Below are 18,017 nucleotides of genomic sequence, written 5' to 3'. Positions count from 1 at the left end.
GAAACACTGTTAAATGTTCAGTTTCTATGCCATATGTTAAAACAAGATCTAGAGTGTGATTAAAGTGGTGGGTGGGTTCTTTTACATTTTGAGAGAAGCCAATTGAGTCTAATAACAGATTAAATGCCATGTTGAGGCTGTCATTTTTAGCATCTACATGGATGTTAAAATCACCCACAATAATTATTTTATCTGAGCTGAGCACTAAATCAGATAAAAAGTCTGAGAAATCAGAGAGAAACTCTGTGTAAGGCCCAGGTGGATGATATATGATAACAAGTAAGACTGGTTTCTGAGTTTTACAGCTGGGGTGGACAAGGTTAAGCATCAGGCTTTGAAATGAATTCAAAGTCTGTCTTGGTCTTTCGTTAATTAATAGGCTGGTGTGAAAAATTGCTGCCACACCGCCCCCTCGGCCTGTGCTTCGAGATTTCTGGTAGTTAGAATGACTCGGGGGTGTTGATTCATTTAAACTAACATAATCATCCGGCTGCAACCAGGTTTCTGTAAGGCAGAGTAAATCGATTTGTTGATCAATTATTAAGTCATGTACTAACAGAGACTTGGAGGAGAGGGACCTAATATTTAATAATCCACATTTCACTGTTTTACTCTTTGGTTCAGATGTGGATACTGTATTGTTCTTTCCTTGTGATTTTTTTATGTTTAAGTTGTTTATTGCTGGTTTTTAGTTTGTTTTTTGTCTGTTTGGGAGCTGATACAGTCTCAATGGAGATGGGTTTTGGGGGGGGGGGTAGCAGGAGGAGAAAAGCTGCAGAGAGGCGTGTAAGACTGCAACTCTGCTTCCTGGTCCCCAAAAAGATGTACCCTTAGGCCCCCTCTCGATTCAGAGATGGTCTTTCCCTGTTCACGTAAATGGCCTACTTGACTTTGCACTCAAACCACCGTTCCTCCCTGTCCAGGATGTGTACATCCTCATCATTGAAAGAGGATCCACTGGCCTGTAAATAGACGTAGAGTCCTGGCTTGACAAGGTAGCTCTTCTGTGTTGTACCATCCGAGGGGACCTAAGGATACATCTTTCACCATCTTACAATGCTGTGATTTCAGCCATTCCCCAACTCTCTGTAAATGGTACTCATGGCCATTGATCAGTGGTCTTTGATCAGTGGGCCTTGATCAGTGGTTGTTGATCAATGGTCATGAGAATTTGCATAATTATGATGAAGGTGACTCCCAGCCCATTGTTCCTTCAGTGGACTGAAGGAACAATGGGCTAACTTTTGGAGAATGGATTAAAACCCTCATTTCCAGGTCAGTGTTGTCTAGAAAGCATGATGTTTTTTGTTTATTTGATCATATTTCTGTTTTAAGTAGTGCGATTTTGCAGATTTGTCCTGTTCTGTGCCATTATCCTGTTTTTGTGGAGTCTAACTCTGCAAAGAGTCTGAACATCGAGGACACACCATAACTCAGCTGAGTACAACAAAGAAAATACTCCTTTAAAAGGAAATCAGTAAACGTCCTTTAAACTTTAGAGCTTTGAAACCTGTTAAAGTTCTGGAAAAGGCGCCGCCTAGTGTTTAGCCACAGAATGACACAGACATTAAAATAAAAACTCAGATATAGACGAAATAAACTGCATTTATTCTGAAAGGCACAAATCTGACAGATGAGCTGTAATATTACATTCAAAGGATACATTCAGTGTCATAAAAATAAACCCAAGTATGAAAAAAAAGAATGAGAGGAATCACAACAAATAAGAGTTGGATATGAACTAAAGCAGAGTTTTCTAAATGTTTGAGCCTTGAGACGAAATTAAAACTGAAAACCTGAATTTCATCACGGCTTAAATGAGGATGTGAAAACCTCTGAAAAGTTTCAATTCTTAATCCTGGAAATCACCTGTGAGCAGATTAGGATTATACATTTGCATCAATGCAGACCACTCGCACAGCTCTGATATGAATGAAATGACAAACAGCAAATTAACATAAAAAATACATTCTTAGGTACAAAACGTTAAAAAAGGATTTAAAACATGCCTGTCATGTGGGTGATGGAGCCTATCAGCTGTTGTTTGCCGGTAGGTTTTAATGGTCAATGTCCAGTTAGTCTGCTGAGGAACCTTCTATTGGATCAGGGGTCAGGGTTAGGCTCCTCCCTTATATGGCTATCTTTTACTGTGTGACACACTTACATGACAGAATCACTGTAACATTGATCATCTGGCTGGAACACAACCAAACTCTAAGCCTGATCCCTGATGACCAGTACTTCAGGCCATGCCAGCCATCTTTTATGGATCTTCATCGATGGGCGGTGGCCGGCAGTGATTCCAGTAAAAACAGCTCATTAAAAGTTTTCACAAAGCAATTGCAGACATTGTAACCAAACATGTTGGTTTCCACTCTGACGACGTTTAGGAGACCAAACGGAGTTGGAAGGTGTTGGTCTGAAGGTGTTGGTTTACTACAGCAAGCTTACCAGGTGTGTTAGGGATTGGACAATCCCCTTCGCTCTTAATTTGAAAATTCACGTGCTTGCTGTCGGGGTTCCTGATACTGATGGTCCGATTAGAGTGGATTTAGTTCTGCTTCTGTTCTGGAGGGTTTCTCTAACCAGAAGGTGCAGCAGGTGGAGAACTGCTTCATGAGCAGAACCAGGACCAAGGATTCAGCTGTGGGCGGAGGGACTCATTTTAGAGGCAGCTGATTATTGCTGCCTTTGCAGGTGACATGGCTATTTTACCTGAGCACAGGAATATTTCAGGTGTGCAGGACTGAACAGCAGAGCCTGTTTCAGCATTCTTTCTGAGACCTTCAGAAGACAGGAAACACTCGGTCTGTTGGGAAGTTTCCAGTCGCCATCAGTGTTTCAGGAACACATCAGTCAGAGAAACTCTTTAAGGTCATTTTAGTCCTCGCTTAGAGCTCATCATCATTCAGCTGCAAGAGATGATAAGCATTGAGCTCTGGGCTTCATTTGTGTAGTAACGACAGCAGGAGGCTCTGCAGGAGACTCATCTTCAGTCATTACTCACAAAATAATCACAAAAGAGAGAAAATGCAGGAGTTGGGATATTTCAAAAATAATAATTAAAATAATGAAGCAAAACAAGAGCTGCAGCATAGGGTTAGATCTCTTTATCTTGAGGAATCTCGTCGGTGCGACAGAAGTGAATCAGGTTCAGTATTAGAGACCTGGAGCTTCAGAGATCAACCCACTGATGTTTTCACATGGTGAAAGAAGCGCCACTGTTGCTGGACCCATCCATTGACCGCCGAGTGGAGGACATGTAGAAGTCGGATGTGACTCTGGAGAAGCGGCGTGGGGACATGTACTTCTTTCCGAGACACCACAGGTCCCTGAAGATCCTCCTGAAGTGGTTCCTGAAGTTCACCCCCACGAAGGCATACAGCACCGGGTTCAGGCAGCAGTGCATGTAAGCAATGGTCTGCAACACCGTCTTGGCCATCTCCAGCATGTCCGCCTCCTCACACGAGCGCTGCTGAAACATGGTGACCGTGTCGTACAGCAGCACTATGTTGTAGGGCAGGTGGCAGATGATGAAAACGGCCACAACCACCAGCACCACCCGCACCGCTCTGTGCCGCTGGAGATTTTTGGCCTTCAGCAGGGTGTCGATGATGGCACTGTAGCAGAAGATCATGATGAAGAGTGGCAGGAAGAAACCCACGCTGATCTGGGTGCTGGGGACGGCCACCTTCACCGCCATGGCTGTGTCTCGGTCTTTAAACTTGAACTCACAGACATACTCAGAACTCAGGATCTCGCTTTGGTTATCATCGTTCATCATGATGCTATTGGTGTGTGACGGCTCGTACCAGTCGTAGAAGTAGAAGGTGGGGACGGACACGAGTATAGCGAAGATCCAGATGATGGCGCAGATGATGCGGCTGTATGATAGCGAGCGCAGTCTGAAGCTGCGTCGAGCCTGGACGATGGCGATGTAGCGGTCGGTGCTGATGCAGGCGAGCAGCAGCAAGCCGCTGTACAGGTTCACGCTGTAGGAGCCACGCAGCAGCTTGCAGGCCACCTGCCCCATCGGCCATGACCACAGCTCGTTGTAGACAATGAATGGCAGCGCCAGCACGAACAGCAGGTCGGCGATGGCCACGTTGAACAGGTAGATGTCAGTCATGGACTTGGTCCTCTTGTAGAAGGCGTAGGTGACAATGACCAGGCTGTTCCCCACAAGGCCCAGGATGCAGATGATGGAGTGAACGTACGGGCCAATCACATCCACCACACTCTGGTTGTTGTGAAAAAGACAAAATCCATCATAATCTAGGTTGTCACTGCCATTATAGTTATTTTCATCTTCAGACATCTTTGGGCTGTATGATTGGTTGGACATGTCAGTGGTGTATGATTGGTTGGACATCTTCGTGGTGTATGATTGGTTGGATATCAAATCCTCTGCAGAGTAAATGACTGTAAAGCAAGCAGAGAGAAAACATCAAACTTCAACATTAATCAAGACTGAGCTCTGTATCTTCATAATAATTAAATAAAATCCAGATGTTCTTCATCTGCATCTCTGCAAACACTTAGCAGCATAACTAAGGGAGGATTCAGGGTCACCTGATCCAGCCCTAACTATATGCTTTAGCAAAAAGGAAAGTTTGAAGCCTAATCTTAAAAGTAGAGATAGTGTCTGTCTCCTGGTTCCATAGAAGAGGGGGCCTGAAAACGGAAGGCTCTGCCTCCCATTCTACTTTTAAATACTCTAGGAAGAACAAGTATCCTACAAGTAATAAATGGATGAACTAGTTTTTCAGCAGGATGTTTTTAATGGTATTGCCCAAGAGAAATCAATTATTCTTCCTTTCTCAGCTGCTCTCTCTAGCCAGTCCATCATGTGCCTCCATCTTTTCCTATCCTAGCATCCTCTTCTGTCACACCAACCCTCTGCATGTCCTCCTTCACTACATCCATGGACCTCCTCTGAGGTCATCCTCTTCTCCTCCTGCCTGGCAGCTCCATCTTCATCATGTTTTGTCCGATATTTATACTCGCCCTTGTCTGCACATGTCCAAATCCTCCATCACAGCAGGTCTCACTACCGTCTTCACACCTCCCCTTTCACTCTTGCCTGCTCTTCCTTTTTCCCCTCTCTCATGCATGTATGATGTGAAGAAGTATTGGTCCCAGCACAGAACCCTGTGGGACTCTCCATGACTAACGCAGTGTATGAGGACGACTCTGTTTTTTGGAGTCTATCAGAGAGAAATCACTCAAACCAGCGCAGTGTTTCTTTTAAATAAACTACCCAAATTTCAAGAACTAAGTGTCACACTATTACCATAGCCCCAACCTGAAGCAGGTGTGTTGCAGCTGATGAAACAGAATTTTTAAAATACCACAGTGACTCTTCTTATTCACTAATTTAAACACTTGTTTTGTTAACTTTGATGCATTTTTATGTTTCTGCTGCTGTTCTCTGCATGTGTCACACTCGTGTTCCTGCACTGTTATGTGATGGGATCATTTTAATGTCATCATAAACTTGGCAAGAACCCCGCCGGCTCGTTTGGGTTCTGAGCTCAATGTGAGGCTGAGGGTATGAGTCGGTGTCTGTCAGTGAGTTTTTACTGTAGAGTGAGATGGAAACAGCTTCTGAGGTCTGGAGTGAGATGGTGTCAGTCACAAAAAGCTTTGAGATGTTAATGAGTAACATACTTTACAGCCTCCAGATTTCAGCACTTGCGCTCGCTCTGACTTGTCCCCCCTGAGCGTTGAGTCCTGAAACCTGAACGGGACTTTGACATGTTAAATATGCGAAAGTGGTGCAAAGGCCAGCTCCTGCTCGAGCCACCGCTGCTGGTAAACACCGAACGAGGTCGCGTCACACCGTTTCAGGTGTTTGAGCGTTTGCAGGAAGTTTGCAGAAAACAGGTCAGAAACAGCGAGTGACCCACTTTATGCATGTGTGGTTTCCCCCTCGGTTACTTCCCCCACAATCACAAGATGCTAACGAACACCTCCCCGTCTTCATCTTCTTCACATATTCACATTTTTATCTTCACATCAAAGATTAAAGTCAAGCAGAAAGAGCCAGGTGTTGGTATACCTGAGAGGCTCAGGTGTGTTTGTTTATCGATGGGCTTCCTGATAATAAAAGAGCTTCCTCCTAACCATCAGCTGAAGTTAGATGTCAATAAATGTCCAAATGTCCCAAATCGCTGCGTGCAGAAAAAAGGCATGAGTCCATTTAACTTTATTGAATTGAATTTACATTAAGTAAATTGAATTACATTTCATGTAATTTAATTTAATTTAACTTAATTTTTAATTTAATCTAATTTTATTTGAACCCGTGAAAGGGAGAAGCTGAAAGTAGCTTTTTTTCATCATCTTTTTAATATAATTTCATTTCTCATTTTTGTTTCATTTATTTTCATTTTTATATCTTTATGACCCTTTTAACTTTGTGTAATTTATTCTTATTTATTCTGCAATCTGCTTTATTTTATTTTGCATCATATTTAATTTTTGTACCTTTAGTTTTCTTTTAAACTTCACTTTTTACACTTTGTGTTATAGTCTGATTTAGTTAGAAGAAAATAGAAAAAAATTAATTCAATCTTTATTATTTTTCTTAGATTAAATTAATGTATTTATTCATTTATTACCTTTTTAGGCTTTTGTTGCGATTTGGAAAATTAAAAAAATAAATTAAATTAAACTGAATAATGTAGTCTACAGTTTTTATTCGAAAGTGTTACTTTTGGATCTTTATTGTGTCTTTAATCGATTTTTTATTTGATTGGTGCGTTTGTGCTTTAAATAAAGTTCAGTCAGTGCAGTAATCACAGGGCAGGAAATATAATACAGGGTGGGCCATTTATATGGATACACCGTAATAACATGGGAATGGTTGGTGATATTAAAGTCCTGTTTGTGGCACATTAGTATATGTGAGGGGGCAAACTCCTCAAGATGGGTGGTGACCATGGTAGCCATTTAGAAGTCGGCCATCTTGGATACAACTTTTGTTTTTTCAATAGGAAGAGGGCCATGTGACACATCAAACTTATTGGTAATGTCACAAGAAAAACAATGGTATGTTTGGTTTCAACGTAACTTTATTCTTTCATGAGTTTTTTACAAGTTTCTCTTTGTTCACAGCCATTGACATGTCGAAGAGGTTAACACGTGAGGAGCGGATCGAAATTGTGTTGATATCTGGTGAACGCAGTAACCGGGTCATTGCAGCAGATTTCAATGCAAGACACCCTACGAGACCACCCATCTCCCATGTTACAGTCAGCAAACTGCTTGCTAAGTTTCGTGAAACTGGTTCAGTGTTGGATTTACCAAAATGTGGACGCAAGAAAACTGTCACTAATGAAGAAACATCAGTGGCTGTCCTAGCTTCATTCAGCAAGAGCCCAGCGTAGCACTCGCCACATGTCACTGGAGAGTGGCATTAGTCGAACATCCCTTCGGCGGATATTAGCTACTCACAAATGGCACCCTTACAAACTCCAGCTACTGCAGCATCTCAACGAGGATGACCCAGATCGGCACACAGAATTTGCAGAATAGGCAAAACAAAAATTGGAACAGGACCCTCAGTTCACGCAGAAGATTTTGTTCAGTGATGAGGCAAACTTTTATGTGAATGGTGAAGTTAACAAACAAAACCACTAACCCACATTGGATGGATCCCTCCAAGACTGTTGGAACAACAAAAGTGATGGTTTGGTGTGGTATATGGGGTACAACGATAGTGGGTCCATTCTTCATCAATGGAAACCTCAAGGCCACTGGATATTTGAAATTGCTACATGATGATGTGTTTCCCTCTTTATGCACTGAAGCTGGCACGTTCCCTGAGTTTTTCCAGCAAGATGGTGCACCACCACATTATGGGTGCCAGGTCCGAGCATTCCTAGATGAACAGTTTCCTGGAAAGTGGATTGGTCGTCGTGGGCCAGTTGAATAGCCCCCAAGGTCTCCCGATCTGACCCCCTTAGACTTTTATCTTTGGGGTCATCTGAAGGCAATTGTCTATGGTGTGAAGATACGAGATGTGCAGCACCTGAAACTACGGATACTGGATGCCTGTGCTGGCATTTCTCCTGCAGTGTTGCTATCAGTGTGTGAAAAGTGGGAGAAGAGGGTTGCATTGACAATCCAACACAATGGGCAGCACATTGAACACATGTTATAAGTGGTCAGAAACGTGTAAATAACTCATGAAAGAATAAAGTTACGTTGAAACCAAGCACACCATTGTTTTTCTTGTGACATTACCAATAAGGAAATTAATTACACAAACACCTGAGCAGGTGACGGGAGGACACAAACAGGAAGTGGCTGTTTCCCGTCGCTCACACGTCCGACGTTCCGCTGCGTGCGTCCTTCGGGCGGCGTGCCGGATGAAATTGTCTGAGGTCTTCTGGACCTTTCGCTTCCCCGCAGGTGACATTTGAAATACGGGAAGTCTGAGGGGACAAATTAGAGCCAAGAGCCGCTGGGAGCAGAAGTGCAGAGCAGGAACCCGAGCCATTTGAGGAACTGTTTATTTCTCCTTTAAGATCAGTTTAACCTACAGGACACAGACGCTGCATCGCCGTCCTGCCATCGCGCCAAGGCTCATGGGAAGATTTTGCTTCTGCTTGAGTAGAAATGTGAGGCAGCAGTTCAGGACAGCTTGGAGCTCGCCTCGGCCTCTGCTCGCACTTTTATACTCAGTCCTTCTGAGAGCAGCCCCTCACCTGCACTCAGGGAGGCCAAAGGTCATTGAGTGTTTCTTGTTTCTGATGTGTGGAAAAGTTCAGGCTGCAGAAAACATGTTGAACTGATTTTAACGTTTTTTTTTCTTTATTCTTCAAAGTTTAAAATCAGATTTTTTGGTAAAAACTTGAATAAAGTAAAAAAAAAAAACAAAGACATTTATTATCTGCTTTGATGTTTCTGTTGAAGTTTGTTAACCTGCAGGTGACAGCAAGCGTGGTTACGACCTCTCCTTTCAGTGAGCACAAACTTTATCTCGGAGAGATTTAACAACGATGTTTCTGAGCTGCAGAGACACTGCACAGCTGACAGACTCGGTTTCTCTTTGATTAAACTATGTTCCTGATGCAGTGAAGAGGATTTTACTGTGTGGTTTCTGCGCTCGTGCGAGCAGGGAAATGTCGTCTTATCGATTCAATCTTTTCGAGATAAATCAACAGAAAACACCTCGCTGCACCACACCTGATCTTATCTAAAAAATATCACACATTACATCATCTGACAGAGTTTAACCCCAAACTTACTGAAAAGCAGGAAAAACACACCTGAAGATTCAAAGTGCCACCTCTGAGCTTCAGCCTCTGTTTCCAGCCTGAAATGTTGTAAAAACAGTCTTCAGAGGAACGTGAAGAGAAGCTGAGGTCTGACTGTCCAAGTCAGCTTTACAGCAAAAGCTCCAATCAGAGAAAACTCACAGGTGTGACGGTGGATGATGAAGCCGGCTGCTGATCCCGCACAGGTGAGGACAAGGATGACGAGGGCAATGATGCAGCTGCGCGGCATCCAACAAATACTAAACGCTGCGATTAAAGAGAAATACGAAGCAGTGAGAAACCTCAGCGCGAGCCTTCCTCTTTACCCTGCCCTCTGTGTGTGTGTGTGTGTGCCTGGCCGAGCACACATTACTATGACATCAGCTTCCTCTCACACTGTGATAAAAAATAAAAGTCTGAATTTTTTCATTTTTGTGCTGAAGGCCTCGTCACCTCGTCTTTATTCACACTGAACTTTATTTATACCTCCTGTGGAGACGGATATTAATAACATTCAGGGGTCGCTGCTGTAAGATTAAAGGCTCTGTGTGTATGTGTGTGTGTGTTTGCTGATAAAAATCATTTTGTATGATCTGTCGTGTCAGCTTCCTGTTGTGGTTCCTCTCGTGCTATCGGGGGTTAAAGTGTCACAGCAGTGTTACATATGATTTATTTCTTGTAGTTTTGCTTCACCTCAGACGACTCTCAGGCCATCAGTGAAGTTCAGACTCTCGGCTTTAATAAAGTTCTTCAAGGACTGCTCAGAATTACAGACATGTCAGTAACATGTCGTAACATGGTCTGAGGCTATGGGCATCATTACATGTTTAGATTTTATGTAAAATTACAGTGTAATTATATTTACATACAAACACATGCTGTAATTAAGCTTAGAATAGAATAGAATAGAATAGCTTTTTATTGGGTATAAACTAGTGTATAAACTAAGAACATCAATATAAGCTCACATAGGCCTGCAGGTTTATTCTTTTTTTCTAAGGGAGAACACATTCATATTTGTAAAAGAAAAGGACAGCTGAACAAAAGGACATCCATCATGCACAGCAGCAGAGTGAATATTAAATAAAGATGTAAAAAAGGAAGATTCCCTCCATAACATGCCACACACCCTGTGGACAGACATTTATGATGTTAGAGGACAAATATAGTTTTCTTGCTTTATAAGAAAAGCGTCCGTAAAGTTATAACATCTTGCTATTCATCACTCATTGAAGAAAATAAGATCTGAACCCTGTGGAAAATAAGAACCCTAGGTTTCTCTTCAGCACTGTAGCCAGGCTGACAAAAAAATCAGAGCCCCCCCCCACAAAAGACTCATAATCATAATGACTCACAATCACAGATGTAACATTATCGACAGCTACTTTCAGTACCATTGATATTCATTGAGAGTCTTTTTTTCAATTGATCTTTCTGAGTTAACTTCAGTAATTACTTCCTCCAAACCATCAACGTGTCTTTTAGACCCCATTCCTACAAAAATGCTGAAAGAAGTCCTACCATTAATTAATGCTTCAGTCTTAAAAATGATCAACCTGTCTCTAATAATTGGCTATGTACCACAGGCCTTCAAGCTGGCAGTAGTTAAACCGTTACTTAAAAAGCCATCTCTAGACCCAGCAGTCTTAGCTAATTATAGGCCAATCTCCAACCTTCCTTTCATATCAAACATTCTTGAAAGAGTAGTTGTCAAACAGCTAACAGATCATCTGCAGAGGAATGGCTTATTTGAAGAGTTTCAGTCAGGTTTCAGAGCTCATCACAGCACAGAAACAGCTTTAGTGAAGGTTACAAATGATCTTCTTATAGCAACAATACAATATAATAAAACATGGCAAATAAAATTTAGACATAAAGTAAATAAGAAAAAAAAAAAAACAAGCATGAAAGTATAAAAGCAAGTATAAAAGCTGAGAAAGGTAAAAATGGACTAAGACAGGATCAGGTGTATGCAATTCTGAATAGATGGGTTTTGAGATGTGATTTAAAAGTGGTGAGAGAGTTTGTGGTCCAGAGATCTGGTGGAAGTGCATTCCAAAGTCTCGGGGCAGAACAACTAAAGTCTCATGGTAGTAGGGATGGGTATTGATAAGATTTTCACGATTCCGATTCCATTTTCGATTCTGTTTAACGATTCGATTCTTTATCGATTCTCTTATCGATTCTTATTTTTTTTTAAAGAGAACACGAAGGTCGATTAGCTTAGAACTTTGTTTTATATCTTCTCTTTGAACAAGATAGAAATTTAGGAGTAACATGGCCTTACAAACCCAACAGTGAGATCTTAAGAGATCCACAGCCTATGGCTCTTCAATGGGGTGTCACAGGGTCCCCAGGGAAAAAAAATGTAAATGTAAAATAATAAAATAAATATTCTTCTGTAGCAATAACAAAGTATAACATAAATTATTCTGTAGCAATTACACAAGAATATCCAGTAAAGTCCCTGCCTACAATTAAACACATTCACTTACCGAAAATCGGGGGCATCTGCTATGCAAATGGGTGCAAGCCTTTGACCACAAACTTAGTCACTGATCGGTGACATTCGTCTATCCTGGCCTGAAAGGAGACGCTAACGGTAGACTGCAGCGAGAACTGCCAGCCAGACTCTGTCTGTCTCTCTCATCATGGTCACCTAAATGCAGCGCACAGTAATGGCAGGTTTTGTAATAAGGCAGATCGCGCTAACATAATATGCACTGTTAGCTGATTATTTACCTGCCGCATTAACGGGAGAGGACGTGCAAACGTTACCGCTGCTGCTGGGTTGAGATTCACGAGTCTGGAGCGGATTAAAAACACGACATTCATTTAAGGTTATCGCGTGTTTTGTGAGCAAATGCTTTTGCATATTCGTAGTGTTTCCTCCTTTAAATGAAATATCTACTTTGCAAGTATTGCAAGTTGCCCTGTTGTCATCCGTTCTCGTAAAGTATAACCAAACTTTTGAGCATTTGAGCCGCTTAGGTGACCTGCCAGGTAAATGACGCTCCGCAACGTGTTGACGTCTTTCAGGGTGACTGGAATCGATAAGGGAATCGTTTGCAAAAATGGCAAACAATTCCAAGGAATTGAAACAGTGGGAACCGGTTCTCAACAAGAACCGGGTTTCGATACCCATCCCTACATGGTAGTCAGGCGAGCAGGTGGAACAGACAGAAGGGAAGCTGATGAAGAGCGAAGTGTACGAGGGGGTGAGTATGTATGGAGATATGGAGGAGCAAGGTTATGAAGCGCTTTGAAAGTAAGAAGCAGGATCTTGAAATTGACACAGAGGTGAACTGTACCTCGCTTACTACATCCAAGATCAAATGACACATCCAAGATCAAATCATCGCGCCAACTTTGAGCTCGCTAATCCGGTTCTCCGAACACACCTGTTGTTGACGATTAGTATAGCTGGATGAAGTAATCTGAGATCACTGGGTGGCTTAAAAGGGGCTACGCATCGATAGTAGAAACATTGATGGGCAACCCTTTGATTGGTCGGCGAAGATGTCGAAGGAGCGCGCTCAGTATTTTTCGGCAGCAGAGCAAGAACTCTTAATTGAGGGATATCAGGAGTTTCAGAGTTCAATTAAAACGCAAGGGAACACTGCAAAGGCTGCAAAAGCAAGGAGAGAGGGCTGGCAGAAAGTTGTTGACAAATTAAACTCGTAAGTAATTTATTATATTATATTACATTATATCCTCTTTCACATTAGAGCCACAACAGGACCCACTAGAACATGGGAACAAGTAAAAGTGAAATATAAGAATATTCTACGGAATGGTAATATTTATCACTTATATTGCTTTTAGTCTCTTGAAAAGAGACCCTGAAATAATCTGTTTGTTTTTTTATAACAGCAACCAAGAAAAGGGCAGAGCAAATAAAGACAGGTGGTGGTCCTGCACCCCCTCGTCACACCCCGGCTTTTTGTACTGTGACATTTATTGACATTGTGGGGTTTTTTGTGTGTAGTTTTACATAACACTCCATCACTTTTACCTGTTCCCATGCAAGGGGTGACTGAAGCATGCACAGTAAGTTGGGAGATATATATATATATCTATATATATATCTATATATATATAGATATATCTATATATATATCTATAGATATCTATATATATATATATCTATATATCTATAGATATATCTATATATATATATCTATATATCTATATATATATCTATATATCTATATATCTATATCTATCTATATATCTATATATATCTATATCTATATATATATATATAGAGAGAGAGAGAGAGAGAGAGAGAGAGAGAGAGAGAGAGAAAGAAAGAAAGAAAGAAAGAAAGAAAGAAAGAAAGAAAGAAAGAAAGAAAGAAAATAATACCCTCACGGGAAAATCGATATCTCTCTATGAGCACACTGTCGCGCTGAGCTAAAGGATCCTGTCTATCCCGCAATATCCGCTGAATTCTGAAAACTCTCCTTATCAATCTTGCACCTTCCGCAATGGGTTGCTCGCGTACAAATGGACAGGACATGGCTGCGACAGACTTCCCAAATCCACCTTCGCTTTTATAGCCGTGGTCTCTCATCTTGATTACACGAAGTGTTTTACTATTACTACTCTAAAATATGAATTACATCTGAAATAATCAAATACATGAAATAGAATGATTAATAGTACATTTCCCTTTTTTTAGGAAATGACCTGTATGTATCTGTATGAAATCAATAAAAGAATCAAATACTGCATTATCTTTAGTTACATTGATAATATTTATTTATGGAAAAACAGTGGAGAAATATCGCTGTTGCTTTCGTATAAATGAAGCGGACATACCTGAGTAGCCGCGATCTAATCCTGTTTACATAAAGTAAGCCTGCTCCCAAGCAGGTTTACGCTTACGGATCTGTTGCTATGACAGCAAGTCCCGGATGAGCTTCGGAGAACCGAATGATCCAAGATCACGCGAAATCGTCAACAATCAAATCCAGCTAACTTACTTAGCGAGGTACGAAGAACGGACCCCTGGAAGCCAATGGAGCTGTTTAAGAACAGGTTTTATATGTTCAGTGGATCTAATTCTGGAAATAATACCAGCAGCTGTGTTTTGAACTAACTGCAATTTATGGAGAGATTTATGAGGTAGACCATAGAGAAGAGAATTACAGTAATCTAAACAAGATGTGACAAGAGCATTGACAAGTATGGCAGTACTGTTTGGAGTGAGTGAAGGACGAAGGCGGTTAATATCACAGAGATGAAAATAGGAAGACCAAGTGATATTAATTATATGTGCTGTGAAGGAAAGAGTGCTATCGAGGATGACACCAAGACTCTTAACCTGAATAGAGGGTGTGACAAAAGCGTTATCAATGGATAATGAAAGACTTCTGGTTGGGACTTTAGTCAGTTTTGATTTGGTGCCTATTAAAATTAATTCTGTTTTATTGCCATTAAGTTTAAGAAAGTTTTGAGTAAACCAGACCTTGATTTCACTTAAACAGTCAGAAATGGATGTGGGTGGGAGAGTAGCTGTGGGTTTGGAGGATAGGTAGAGCTGTGTGTCATTTGGGTAGCAGTGAAACTGGATGTTATGCTTCCTCAAAATATTACCCAGGGGTAGGAGATAAATGACAACAAGTAAAAGACCCAGGACAGAGCCTTGGGGTACACCGGAATTAACTGGAGTAGATTGTGATCTGTGAGTGAGTAATTGAACAAACTGTAAGCGGCCAGAGAGATAAGAGGTAAACTGGGCGAGTACTGTACCATTGATGCCAATAGATGCTAAGAAGGATGTGGTGGGAGATAGTGTCAAAAGCTGCTGTAAGGTCAAGGAGAATGAGGATGGAGATGAGTCCAGAGTCAGCTGCAACCAGAAGATCATTAGTGATTTTTACTAGAGCTATTTCTGTACTATGAAATGAACGGAAGCCAGACTGAAACTGTTCATACAAGTTATTTCCAGTGAGATGTCTATGAACCTGTGCAGCCACTATCTTTTCCAGAATTTTGGCTAAGAAAGGCAGATTTGAAATTGGCCTGAAATTATTTAGATTGGAAGGGTCTGAACCATTCTTTTGTTTATTTGTTTATTTTTCAGGTTTTGTTTATTTTTGTACAGTGGGAGACTAACACTGAATAAAACTAATTTATGGTCTGAAAAAGGCATCTCCAATACAGCACAGTTCTTTAGGGTGACACCAGTACAGCAAACAAGATCCAAGAGAATAAAAACAAACTTTTGTAGCTATACTAAACACTAAGTATAGACAGTATGTAGAGAGAGCAGCGGCAGCCAAAACGCGCCAGCGTCCACTCCCTCCGGAGACTCTTAACACAAATTTCGCTCGACAGTGGACTCATCTCTGTGCTTGTGCTTTTGACCTCAGTGTTCGATACTGTCGACCATAATATCTTATTAGAATTATTGGAGCATGCTGTAGGTATTGCAGGTACTGTGCTGCAGTGGTTTGTATCATATCTATCTAATAGACTCCAATTTGTTCATGTAAATGGAGAGTCCTCTTCACACACTAAGGTCAATTATGGAGTTCCACAGGGTTCAGTGCAAAGACCAATTCTGTTTACATTACACATGCTTCCCTTCGGCAGTATCATCAGAAGGCATAGCATACATTTCCACTGCTATACATGAGACCCAGCTTTATCTATCCATGAAGCCAGGTGACACAAACCAATTAGTTAAACTGCAGGAATGTCTTAAAGACATAAAGACCTGGATGACCTCTAATTTTCTGCTGCTAAATTCAGATAAAACTGAGGTTATTGTACTTGGCCCTGAAAATCTTAGAAAGATGGTATCTAACCAGATTCTTACTCTGGATGGCATTACCTTGGCCTCCATTAACACTGTGAGGAACCTTGGAGTCATTTTTTGACCAGGATATGTCCTTCAATGCACATATTAAACAAATGCAAGACTGCTTTCTTCCATTTGTGCAATATCTCTAAAATGAGAAATATCCTGTCTCAGAGTGATGATGAAAAACTAGTTCATGCATTTATTACTTGTAGGATACTTGTTGTTCCTAGAGAATTTAAAAGTAGAATGGGAGGCAGAGCCTTCAGCTTTCAGGCCCCTCTTCTGTGGAACCAGCTTCCAGTTTGGTTTCGTGAGACAGACACTATCTCTGCTTTTAAGATTAGGCTTCAAACTTTCCTTTTTGCTAAAGCATATAGTTGGGCCTGGATTAGATTACCCTGAATCCTCCCTTAGTTATGCTGGAATAGGTTTAGTAGGCTGCTGGGGGATTCCCATGATGCACTGGGCAGTTCTTCTTCAGTCTCTATGTGTTAATAGACCTCTTTGCATTTAATCATTAGTCATTATTAATCTCTGGCTCTCTTCCACAGCATGTCTTTTATCCTGTCTTCCTCGCCTCAATTCAACTGGTTGCAGCAGATGGCCCCCCCTCCCTAAGCAGGTTCTGCAGGAGGTTTCTGCCTGGTAAAAGGCAGTTTTTCCTTCCCACTGCTGCCCAAAGTGCTTGCTCATAGGGGGTCATATGATTGTTGGTATTTTCTCAGTATGTATTATTGTAGGGTATCCTTTACAATATAAAGTGCCGTGAGACGACTGTTGTTGTGATTTCGTGCTGTATAAATAAAACTGAATTGAATTGAAACTGGATGATCCCCGAGACTTCTGGGAAATATTCTGTGGACTGACGAGACAAAAGCTGAAGTTTGTGGAGCATTTGAGTCCTGTTATATCTGCATCAAACTAACAGTATTCAATAAAGAGGCCATCACAGCAACAGTCAAACATGGTGGTGGTAGTGTGATTGTCTGGGCTGCTTTGCAGCTTCAGGACAAACCATGAACTCTGCTTTCTACCATTTTCTGGTACAGAGCAGAATTCATAGTTCTGATGGCTGCCCTGAAACTCAAGAGCTCTGGGTTTATGCAGCAGGGCAATGATCAAAAACACAGCAGCAGGTGTGATTGGCTCAGGCACTAAATGAAGGTTTTGGAGTAGCTGAGGCAAACTCTGAACATAAATCAGACTGAGAGGCTTTGGTGCGACCTTATCTGAAAAGAGTGCTGAAAAGAGTGAGAATGAGTGGACCAAAGTTCGTCCACAGCGATGTGAAATACTCAGTGAAATTATCACAAACGACTCAGTCCAAGGGTGGAACATCCAGTTATTAGGATGAGGGACAGCTCTGCAGCAGGATTTCAAATTAAACATGAGAATAATTCATATATTATTATAAAAAGGTCAAACTGATCTGTTTTTCATGTTCTAGATATCAATACTGTCAATAAAGTGAAAAAAATTAATCCGAGAGAGAAACTCTGATCATGGAAAGCTTTAATAAATCACAGTTTCCCAGAGGAGCCTGAGCCAAACTCTGAAACAAGCGGTGAGCTCCTCCCCACCACAGAGCGTGAAACAGGAAAACATTTGTTTGTTTTGTCTTTAAAGTGAACCCGAGGAGTTTTAAAGGCTGCAATGCCTCTGAGGAATAAAATCAGCCCTGAGTACTGACAACCTCTCGCCCTGCTTCATTTTTACTGAGAAACGACAAACAGCCGAGCTGGAGCTTCAAAACAAGAACAAACGTACCTGTTCAGGTCATCTGAGGTCAGCCGGGGATCAAAATCAACCTTCAGACTCTATTTCTGCTTTTTACTTATCTCTGTTTTATTCCCCCATAAACACACACACACACACACACACACACACACACACACACACACACACACACACACGCGCACACACGCACGAACACACAC

General features: G+C 41.4%; 1 protein-coding gene across 3 annotated transcripts; it reads right to left on the bottom strand.

Annotated features, from left to right (window-relative positions):
• Positions 1 to 1,587: 1,587 nt before the first annotated feature.
• On the bottom strand, positions 1,588 to 17,968 carry ccr6a (chemokine (C-C motif) receptor 6a). 3 transcript variants are annotated; one of them, XM_013272255.3, is made up of 3 exons: positions 9,429 to 10,962; positions 9,258 to 9,325; positions 1,588 to 4,422 (listed from the first exon to the last, which is right to left on the bottom strand). In XM_013272255.3, the coding sequence occupies exon 3, from the start codon at positions 4,370 to 4,372 to the stop codon at positions 3,200 to 3,202; it is 1,173 nt and encodes a 390-aa protein (XP_013127709.1). In that variant the 5' UTR covers positions 4,373 to 4,422; positions 9,258 to 9,325; positions 9,429 to 10,962; the 3' UTR covers positions 1,588 to 3,199. The 3 variants fall into 3 exon arrangements, with proteins under 3 accessions (XP_013127709.1, XP_005452549.1, XP_025754885.1); XM_005452492.4 differs by having other exon boundaries at positions 9,279 to 9,325; XM_025899100.1 differs by lacking the exons at positions 9,258 to 9,325; positions 9,429 to 10,962 and adding an exon at positions 17,848 to 17,968.
• Positions 17,969 to 18,017: the final 49 nt, after the last annotated feature.

This window comes from Oreochromis niloticus, linkage group LG15, assembly GCF_001858045.2.
Source record: "Oreochromis niloticus isolate F11D_XX linkage group LG15, O_niloticus_UMD_NMBU, whole genome shotgun sequence".
Lineage (NCBI taxonomy): Eukaryota > Metazoa > Chordata > Actinopteri > Cichliformes > Cichlidae > Oreochromis > Oreochromis niloticus.
This window is presented reverse-complemented; position numbering and strand designations above follow the sequence as displayed.